This window comes from Nelumbo nucifera, chromosome 6, assembly GCF_055504915.1.
Source record: "Nelumbo nucifera cultivar China Antique chromosome 6, China Antique-T2T, whole genome shotgun sequence".
Lineage (NCBI taxonomy): Eukaryota > Viridiplantae > Streptophyta > Magnoliopsida > Proteales > Nelumbonaceae > Nelumbo > Nelumbo nucifera.
The window spans coordinates 55226818-55237895 of NC_142654.1; the positions used below are offsets into that span (position 1 = coordinate 55226818).

At 39.5% G+C, this 11078-nt stretch overlaps 1 protein-coding gene across 1 annotated transcript; it reads right to left on the reverse strand.

Moving 5' to 3' along the window:
* Window positions 1–6769: 6769 nt before the first annotated feature.
* On the reverse strand, window positions 6770–10859 carry LOC104602036 (endoglucanase 23-like). Its single transcript, XM_010265583.3, has 5 exons — window positions 10289–10859; window positions 8748–9047; window positions 7972–8133; window positions 7586–7861; window positions 6770–7396 (listed from the first exon to the last, which is right to left on the reverse strand). Exons 1-5 carry the CDS (start codon window positions 10730–10732, stop codon window positions 7070–7072), a joined length of 1509 nt encoding a protein of 502 aa, XP_010263885.1. The 5' UTR covers window positions 10733–10859; the 3' UTR covers window positions 6770–7069.
* Between the last annotated feature and the right edge of the window lie 219 nt (window positions 10860–11078).

An 11078-nucleotide genomic window follows, 5' to 3' on the forward strand; every position in this document is an offset into this window, starting at 1 on the left:
AGGGAGCATCGCACCCCAGACAAGCTGCTCGGCTGTCCCCTCCATCTCAAGGGTGTCATCTGGCCAAACCGACCATTGTGCCATGATAACTCTGCATTTTGATGCCTTAAGGGCATCAATTCAGAGGTATTTTTGGCCTTAGATTAGTCAAATTATGTCATTTCCCAGTTAATTTCAATGTTGTGACCTCTGAGGGTCTCTATGCAAATTCTGTGCAAAATTGGGAAGTTTTCATGGCTGAAATGCAAATTTTGGGAAGTTGGTGTGAAGTCCAGCTGAAAGAGGGGTGTTTTTGTGAAAAACTGAAAGCAGGAGGGCACCTCCTAGCTGCTAAACCGAGTTTGGCGCCCCTCCTACTGTATTAGCATGCTCCCCACATCTTAGAAAACCCTAGGGCGCCTCTCCACTCATTCTTTTCATCCTTAACAAACCCTAGCCGCCCCTAACTACTAAATCATCACTTTCCATCCCTTCTAATCTCCACCATCCATTCTAGGGCACTCTCTTTTTAGCATTCTAACCCTAGGGAGCCACCTAACTTCTAATCTTCACCATTCAGCCTTTAGCCATTAAATCTCAGCCCTACATAATATTGGGTGCCCTCTTCTTTTCCTCTTAGCCTTAGGATCACCTTAGAACAATCTTAACCATCCATTCTAAACCCTAGGGTGCCCATATTTCTATATAAACCTAGCTGTTGCCCCCCTCTTTCTCTCTAATCCCGGTTTTATCCACCATTCTCTATATAAAGGACCCCAAGGGCCCTAGAGAAGGGGTTGGATTCTGCCCCTAGGTAAGACAGAATGCTGATCTTGAGAAGTTCAAGGGTAGAGGAAGAGGAGGACGCCCAAGCAAGAGGAGGGGTTCCTACTTGCAGTTCGCCAACACCACTACTACCACCTTTGGAGTCGGATCCCAACCACTTTTACTTTATTTTAGTTTTAATTTATGTTCTTTCAATTCCAATTTCATTATTTACTTTCTGCAATTTATTTTCATTCCTCTTGATGTTCGTTTTATTTTTTTTTCAGATCTGCAATTCGGCCAAGTAAGATGGAAGGCCTAGCTCGAGAAGATCGAGGGTCAAAGGAGAGATCCAAAGATTGCTACATCTGATCGGATTACAGATTTTTATTTTGTTTATTTTGTTTATTTATTTTTGTATTTATTTATGTTTTTGCACTTTTAACTTTCAGTACTGTTCAAATTCTATATTTTTCTCAATTTAATTAATTAATTTTTATATTTTTGCACTTCTCTCTTGTGTTCTCTTGTTCAGATTTGAGTGTATATTAATTCTCCCCTCGCTTCCCTGTGGATACGACCCGTTCTCACCCATTTACTGCATTAGTATTTATTTAAGATTCAAAAAATTTTATAAATGTTTAAGCCGGTATTCCGAAGTGCTTAACGACACGCTTCCGACTACACCAAGTTTTTGGCACCGTTGCCGGGAAGCATGGAGAAAAATTTTTATTTACTTTTTTTGGATCTGTTTCACTATTTTTTCTTTTTCATTTTATTATTTGATCTGTTATCTCAGTTTAATTCTTATTTCTCTTTGATTCCGCAGGACTAAATAGTGAAAGGTGGGGTACCGGAGCGTTGCGAGACTGCGAGACGGAAGAGAAGAGAAGAGAAATTGGATTGCATTTTAGGTATAGTCGTTCCATTTTACTTTTGATTTTTTATTTTTATTTTCGAACTCTTTTTTTCAATTGAATAGTGATTTTTGAATTTTTATTTTTTTCCTAGATCCAGTTTATTTTTTTAGTATTATTATTTTTTTCTCTTTAGTTTCTAGATCTATTTTTCTTTCTTTATTTTAATTTCTTATTCGAATTTCTATCTTATTAGGTTTGTGTTTTTCTTTTATTTCAATTTTTTTGTTTATTTTATTTTATTTTATTTATTGCAGCATAATTTTCTTTTGTATATTTTATTTTTAGTTTAATTTTTAGAATAGAAATTTTCTTGTTAGAATTTATTTTGGTAGTTGTTAATCTTTTTAGCATAATTAATTCTTTTATTTTCTGTTTGTTATAATTATTTGTGGCCTTATTTAATTCTGTATTTTTAGTTATTTAATTGAATAATTAATCGTTAAATAGGAAATTATTTAAATTTTTGAATTTGAGTTTAAATTTCGAATTTGAATTTAAATTTTAATTTTAATTCGAATCTGAATTTGAATTTGAATTTCAAATTTTGAAATTTAAATTTAAAATTTCGAATTTCAAAAAAAATAATAAAATAATAAAAAATCAAAAAAATATAAACAAATAATTAATATTTTAAAAGTTTTGCATTTGCATTCCAATTGCTTTTGTTTCGTTAATCCATTTAAGGGCACCCAACTTAAATAAGATAAGGTGGAGATTTCATCACCCTTTCTTGGCCCAAAAATCACCACCCTTCACGTGCGGTTTACCCTAAACCCTAATTTAAAATTTGGATAGAAAGATCCTTTAGGGAAGCCTTACACTTGGTCCAAAGGTGTGCTGAATTTTAGGAAAGCTTGTAATTACTTTCCATAACCGACGGTTGGTGTCTAAGAAAAAAGGTTAAACGGCTACGCCAAAGCGGGTTTTGTGGTTACTTACTTAGGTCCTTACGAGAGCAAGGGGAGCCTCCCACATCCCCACCTCTTACCTGACTAACCAAAGGAAGTGGTGTAATTCCAAGTGAACCTAAGAGGATTCACATTGGTTGAACCACTAGTTTAGGAAACCCTAGGTCAGCCCCTAAGTCATGTGGTTGATTTGCTTGCATTTTTTTAAAAATTTAAAAATTCAAATTTGAATTTAAATTTCAGGAATTTAAATTTCAAAATCTGAATTTGAATTTAAGTTTTACAAATTTAAATTTCAAATTTCAAAAAAATTAAAAATAATAAAATAATAAAATTTTAAAAACTCAAATTTGAATTTAAATTTCAGAAATTTAAATTTCAATCTTCAAATAAAAAAATTAAAAAAAAATAAAAATTCAAAATTGAGTTTAAATTGTAGAAATTATATTTCAAAATTTAAATTTGAAATTAAAATTCAAAATTTAAATTTCAAATTTCAAAAAAGGGGGGTTAAAATAAAATGAATTCAATGGCCGGAGTTTGTGGAATGAAAAACTACTTCCAACCTGAGCCACAGATAGATTGGAACCATGTGTATCGACAATTAGACAGGATTAATGGGATGGCCCACAGAATTGACCAAGTCCTTGCATATCGTCAACAAAGTGGCCCATACCCAACCTTGTCAGCCTATCCATCATGTTCCATCTATGCAAGCCCAACCCATCATGTTAGCCAGTGCCCTATAGCAGGCCCATGTCAAGTAGTCAGTCCAAACCAAGTACATGCAGCCAACAGATTTTTCCAACCCAATGCTAACCCACTCTTTAGTCCATATAACCATGGGTGGGAAAATCAGCCCAACTTCACTTATAGGGCCCAAGCCCAAGAAACCCCCTTACTAGATGTGCACTCTCAATGGTCTGAAGGCCAAACCCACTAGGAGTACAATGATTACCCTGGGACTCAACCAGCTCAACCATGCAAACCTACACATAGTCCCAACAGTACCATTCATCTAACTCCATGGCCCAGCAATTTCAGAGGCCACAAGGGCATTACCCAATTTCAGTAGATGTATCCTAGGAACCAATCGGCCCAACTATATCAGGCTTACCCTCAACCTCCTCAAACCCGTATAGTAGATGACCAATTCATGCAGCTTCAGTAGCTATCCTAAATCAACAGCAGTCCATCAATAGATTAGAGAACCAAATAAGACCGCTAGCAGAAGCCAAGGCGAGGAGAGAAGTAGGGCAAATACCGAGTCAATCGGTTGCGACTCCTAGAAATCATCCACTAGATTTTCCTCCACAACAAATTCAACCACCTCCTAAGAACCCTCAGCCTGAAAATGCCAAAGTTGTTAAAATCTTAAGGAGTGGGAGGATATTAGGAGACCCGTGTGAGAAAAAGAGAGCTAAAGAAGAAGAAAAGGAGCAGGAAGAGGTCGTGGCCTTCTCCAGATGGGCCGAATTGGCCTTCTCCTTGATCTTGAGATACCTCAGTTCATACTCCTCGGGAATGCGATACACTTCCCGGATTTGAGCCATGTCAATCGAAGAAAGGCTACACGGAGCCGAGGCAAACCGCTCCCCAAATCTCCTTTTGAGGGTTTTCCCTTCTAACTCTACATCGGCTTCAGTAGCCTCATCGACACCAGTCTCCCGGGCACCAATCTCTTGGACCTCAGTGTTGCTCTTGTCATCGACCTTGGCCATATTGTCATCAATCTCTGGTAACCTAACCTCGTTTGCCTTGTGTCGAGGACTACTCTCACTCTCATCCCCCGAAGTGTACCCAATAAAAAGGGAAGACAAGGAAGATGTAGTGGAAGACATCTTACCGAAGAAAAAAAAGAAGCTCGAGACACCTGAAATACCAAGCAAGGGACATCAGTTGAACTCCAAGGCACAAACTTTCTCCAAATGACAAAGTGAAATGGCTTGCCTACCCCTTTTTATAAAGGCAACCAATGGTCTAGATCAAATCAGATCATTGGTGTAGGATCGCCATCGCACTTTGCATGAGCATGACCTCGGGAAGACGAAACTACGCGTCTACCAAACCGTAAGGAAATTGTATGTGTTGAACCACCTGATCCACCCACTAAGCCGACTCGACCATTGGCTTTCCGGCTCGCAAACTAGTGTTCCTCAGTCGAGGTCTTTAAAGCTCTCCCACCCGTCTGTGGTTGAGCACCTCACTCCTCGACTTCTGAACTAGGGGAGTGGTGTTTGGGTGGTTGCTAAGTTGGCCCAAGGTACCACGTGGTTGACTCCGTGGCCTCCCCCTTAGGGCCATGTCAGCATCGTCACCTAAAACCACGTGAAGGATGGGTGCAGCCAAGAAGGAGTGTCCCACACAGACAATGAAGCAGACTCCACCAGGGAAGGGGGAATCCCCTCGAAGACCTCGGTGGACAACCTCATCCCAACAATCCCGAGAACCCTATCTGATCCAAACACGGATGTCCAACTATAAATAGGTACACCACACTCAATCAATGACCCTTCTTGCATTCATCTCGGTCTCGACCAGCCCACATACCTCAGTTCATCTTGATCAATCTCTTTACCACTCGCTAACTTGAGCATCGAAGTGTCTACCCGAAGAACAACTACTTGGGCCTCTGACTCTCCTTATAATTGCAGATTTCGGTATACGGCTTCGTCCTTTCACCTCGACCTGATCCAGTTGACAAGATTATCTAACTACAGTCTTGATTCAAAATACTTCGGATCGAACAACATCAGCAATCATATGATTTTCATCAAAATTCACACTATTCTTTAATTGGTCAAAACCCTACCAGTATCATATCTTTTTAGTATCATAACAAATTAACATATAGTTAACTAAGGGGCAAAGTGTTAGAATCTTAAGGTGCAAAGTACATCAATGTTACAAACGAAAGTTCAAAGAGCTAAATGTCACTACCTGTGGTAACCCATAATTTATCCATTTTATTAAAAAAATAAATTATTTATACTTCCATAATTCATTCATAGATATATTTATAATTTCCTTGAGGTTTGGGTAAATATCTCTCACCTCTTAGGTTTACCTAGTAACATATAGGCCCTTTGACTACAAGAATAGGCTTTCTTGCTCATAGAAAAGATAGAAATATGTATTTGACCAAAGTGCCTCTAGCAATAAAAATATTAGTTTCACCTTGATATATATATATATATATATACATTAAATGCAGTTTCACCATATGACATTTTTAATTAATTTGTTCTTTTCTTAATCTGTTACAACTTTTCCTTTTATTTAATGTCATGGCAGTACAATCAGGAAGATGAGGGCGGCCAAAGGGTTTGGCCTTGGAATCGTTCTTTTATCTTTTTGGACAGGACAAATTGACAAAACATACAGGAGTTAGGGTATTTCAATATTTGGATCACATCTTCCAAACAAGTTGTGTCTTAAACAAATACTAAAGAAAGATAAACACAAAGTTCGAGGAACTTAAATCCATGAATCAACCACATCCTCCAAACAAGTTGTCTTAAACAACAACTTTGATGCCGACTTCCGAGATTAACTCAACTTACCAATCATTCTTCTTTCCAATCCACTCAGAAGACAGAAAATCATTCCCCTATGCCAGACCAGAACACCAGTGGTGAGTAGAAGTGTTAATCAGACCGGATATGATTCAATTCTATCTGGTCTAATATGAATCCATTACAAATGAATCAGGTCCAATCTAATGTCTGGGTTATCTTATCTGTTTAAATTGGTTTTATTTTAGATTGGTTCCAATCCATACTTAGTCCATTAACACTTGTACTTTTATCTTCTATTAATAGATCCCAATCCATCCAAATTGAGTTTAAGGTCCAATCCAAAACCAGTCCATTAATGCTGTGCCTTTCTAGTTCCTACACCAACCCATTAATCATTGAGCAAGGGGTGGGAAAATTCTAAAAGGCCCATATCCTAACTGTGGTAAAGAATATGTTGGAACAAAACCAAACATGTCTTAAATCCAAGAAATGGCCCACCAAGCACCTATAATGATATGGATTGGGTTTCATCTCATTCAATCCTCTCAAATCAAGGGTAGGTGACCAATTGACCATTAATGGTCCTCGCATGCAGATGCTTATTTTTCTTTCCCTATATTTGATTATAAGATCAGTCGGAACGTGCACGAGAATCTGTCCTCTCTACCAAGCAAATAAATTAATAAAACAAACAGCATCTCTATTGTGTATTCATTGTTGATTGATCACTCAACTCAATAAACAAAAACTGCACAAAAATTTATAATGCCCCAACCCAACAACAATACCATACCAAGAGTAGGTATTCTCCCCCTTCCCTCACGAGTCACACGCACCTCACAACAATCGTTAATTTGTAACAAGCCTCTTCCTTCTTTGCTTCTCACAAGATGAGAGACAATTGGTTTCTTCTCTTTGTTGTAATTTATGTGGGATTCTGGTTATGTACATGTGTGTGGTCCAGAGTAATCCAGACGCGTTAATTAGGGTTGGCGACAAAATAGGCAAGGACGCCAACCAATGGAGCGTTGATGTAGGTAGTTGGCTCCGACTTTCGGAAGTTGGCCCGGTCGTCTTCGTAAACGTCGTCTTCTCCCGGTCCTCCGACCACGGCTCCGACGAGAGTGTTCGGGTTTGGGCTGGATGACCCGAAGTAAACGGAGCCCTCTTTGCACGCAATGAACTGAGGATGGTCCTTCACGGATGGTATGGACGAGCCACGGTGGTGGATCCGCTGCGGGTACTTGTCGCCGTAGCCTACCATGTACGACATGCCCATCGGGTTATCTCCTAGGATGTAATCCACCTGCCCATTTATCACAAGTGTCAATTAAATAATGCATATCAAACACCCGTACGTTACGTACCCTCACATACAGACAAATAAGGTTTAATTTGTTTTCTGGATCACTGGTTATGATGGACATTTTGATTGATACTGGTTGCCCACCAGCGATACTCTTGGATCTCGACCCGACCCATATTGTTATCGTACCTGCTTCTTGGCCTGTTGAAGGAGAGAAGCGGATCCCACAGACACGCTCCCACAATTAACGGTCTGTGATGTACGGGACAGGTAATTAGCGTAGACGAGAAGGAGGAAAGCGATGGAGGTTACGTGTTGCATGTTGCTTCCTCCAGGCTTGTATATGAGTCCACCAGGAGTGTACTCGATGTGCGACGACGACGATTCCGGTATGAGCGTGCACATGAAACTGTCCGCCGATACTTTGTATGATTCAAGTGAGTACACGCTCCCTTCCAGGAATTCCTGTATTCAATTAAAATCAGAACCTTGAGCAGCCTACACTACATAGAAATTTTCTTCAGACCTAATCGGGTCGGGTCAAGTAGACCCGCTTTCTCACATATAACTCTAACCTTGGACACGAGAACGTTAAGCCCTGCGTGCTTGTTGTCCCATCCGAATTCGTTGATATTGTCATCAGCGCCGAGGGTCTTACCGTTGTTTGTTATGTAGTTGAGATACGAATCGCTTTGTGAGGCCCTCCTCAGCCACGCTGCTCCCCACAGCAATTCATCCTGCAATACCCGAAAGCCACGAATGGGTCATTAGTAGGGATGTTAACTGTATTTAAAAATCTAATTTTAAATTTGACATTCGAAATAATTGAATCGAATTTGAATATAATCTGATTCGATTCAATAAATATAGGAATTCGGTCGATTATTTAATTATTATATATAATATATAAAATATTTTATATAATTTATATATATAAATAAATTATATATTTATATATTTTATATCAATAAAATATATATTTTATATATTTATTAATTATTTAAAATAATTAATTAATCGAATCGAATATTCAAATATTTAATCGAATTTAAATTCGAATATTAATTTTCAATATCCGTCGGATATTAAATCAAATTCGACTATCAGATTTTTCTAATCAAATTCGAATTCGATTGTTATACCCCTAGTCATTAGCTGTAGCCTCTAGTCTGTAGGATTCCCTCGATCCAGTCGGTCGGGTCCATGTTGATTCAGGGGTGGGGGCATGGTTGATCCGGTGTGTAGGGTTGGAAGTTTCTCGGCCACACAAAATTTAACCCATCTCATCTTTTGGTGTGAGTGACTACAATTTTACTACCCGACCCAAGAGAGGATAGGATGGATGGCTTGCCTGATACCCATCGAAGTCGCAGTAAAAGGGGCACACCCCGGCTCTGATACTCTCATTATCGCTGTAAGCTCCTTTGTGATTGTCTGCGAATTCAAAGACCCTGATGGCAGTACTTAAGAGCGTCTCGGCGTAGGCCGGGTCTGATGATCGGAACGCCATAGAAGATGCTGCAAGAGCTGCGGCTGTCTCGCCCGCTACATCCGAACCAGGGTTTGCCGAGTCGACGCTGTAAACGGTCCGAACCGTGTCCATGTCCTCCGGTCTTTCCCAGCAGTTGTGATCTACGAGCGGATCCCCCACCTAACAAGTAACAACACAGAGAAAGCATCGAGAGAGAGTAGTGTTAGCAGCCGGAGTCTCTCCTCTCATAGGGATTTGGGCTCGTAGAGAAGTTGATTCTGATTGTACAGTCGACAGACAGGTGCACGTGAATACGACAAATGATTGGTGTTTTTAATACGTAAAATGAGGACCTTATTAATCTCGTTAAATTGCACCATTTTTAATCACGATGAAATAATATTAATATTTAATAGTATTCACAAGAGGGTAATTGCAATTAGAACTTTCTTACACAGTTGCAAATAGAATTCCTCTATTACAATCATCTAATACAAAAATGTTTCAAATACCTATGTAATTATTATTTTCAGATTTATAGAAAACAATATAAATTTTATAAATGATAAAAAATAAAAAAATTAAAGTTATAACTTCACCTTTGAGCAATTGATATCAAGAAGAAAATTTGAACAATGAAAAAAATTTGAAAAATAAATATTTTAATCAAAAACAATTACATGGGTAATTTAAACATTTTTATGGCTTTTTTAGAATTTCTTAAAAAGGATATAAATTGCAACATATCAGAAAAGAAAATTTAAGGAAAGTAATTTTACTAAACTTCACCGAAAGTTTCATCAACAACCTAAACTTTATGGATTCAGCAACTACCCAGTCACGAGAGGTGGGTGCCCTACAAATTCCTATCGTTTCTTTTGTCAGTTGATTGTTGCTCGGTGGCAGTGGCATGCAGAGCCAACTGCCCACTTGTGAATTCTGATGGGCGGCAGAGTTGGTCCCATATAAAATATATTAAATAGGACATTGATCATCGCGTGGTCTAGGACTTTAGGTACCATTTGAATGGTGGTGATACTTCCGTTGAAAGGAGACACCATCCTCTACTCTAGGTGCAGATTGGTTTTGCAGTAGCTCTGGTACTTTACACGAAAGATGAGAACGTAACTAGTCACTGGGAAGGTTAAGGTTAGCCAATTTACTACCATTGACCGAAAACGACCCTGATGACACACACACCCATGACCCATTCAGCTTGATCAGTGGACCTATGGGACCCACCGTCAATGAGCGACGACAACCCATCTTCACGGGTAGGGTAGTAATCCGGACTTCGGTTTGGGAAACACACCCCAAAAGGCCAATATAGGCAATAACAACGGGCCCACAACATGAATTTTCTTTGGTTCCTTTTTTTCTTTAAAAGTAAATTAATTAAGTGCCGGGGCCAGTGCCTTTACCTGAACAAAAATCCGGTCAGGTTGGGAGACGGTCTTGAGAAGATAGTCGGTGGCCCACCGGATGGCAACTAGGGTATTCCGTAGCTCGGTCGGGGGCATCATGTCGCCGAATTCGATGACGCTCCATGCCAGCATTGTAGTGGTGAAGGCCATGGGGAAGCCGAACTTGACGTTATCCCCGGCGTCGTAGTAGCCGCCGGTCAAGTCCACCCCATTCTCCCTTCCGTCGCCCAGCCCCGAATCTGACCGCCACGATAGACGCTGGTCTGTCGGTAGCTTCCCGGACCTTTGGCCCTCAAAGAATAAGATGCACTTGGATAATGCGTCCTGATAGTCATGACTACCAGATTTAACCAAACGAGACGACGTCCCCAGAAGAAGCACAAAGAGAACAAGAACAAGAAGAAGATAACGAGAAAGAAGAGAAGAAGAGGGAATCGTCATCTTAGCAGCGAGGTGCTGCTGTTTTCTCACTTTGTTTATTCTTTCTTCCTAGTATTCCCTGCTCTTTTTCTTCGTCTTTGTTTATTACTACGTCGTTTAGGGGGGAGGTATATATAGATATTGAAACTCAGCCCTGATATTAGATTGGGAAAAGCAAAAAAAAAAAAAGATGAAGTGACTGAAGAGTTGAGACTTGAGAGAGACTTGTGTCTTGATAGGTGGTGATTAGGAGAAATATTAAAAAAAAAAAGAGAGACAAGAGTCGGATACTTGGACTAGAGAGGATTGATGGGGAACGGAGACTGGCTGGAGGGAGGGGGTTGGAATGCACAGCGTACATACGCCG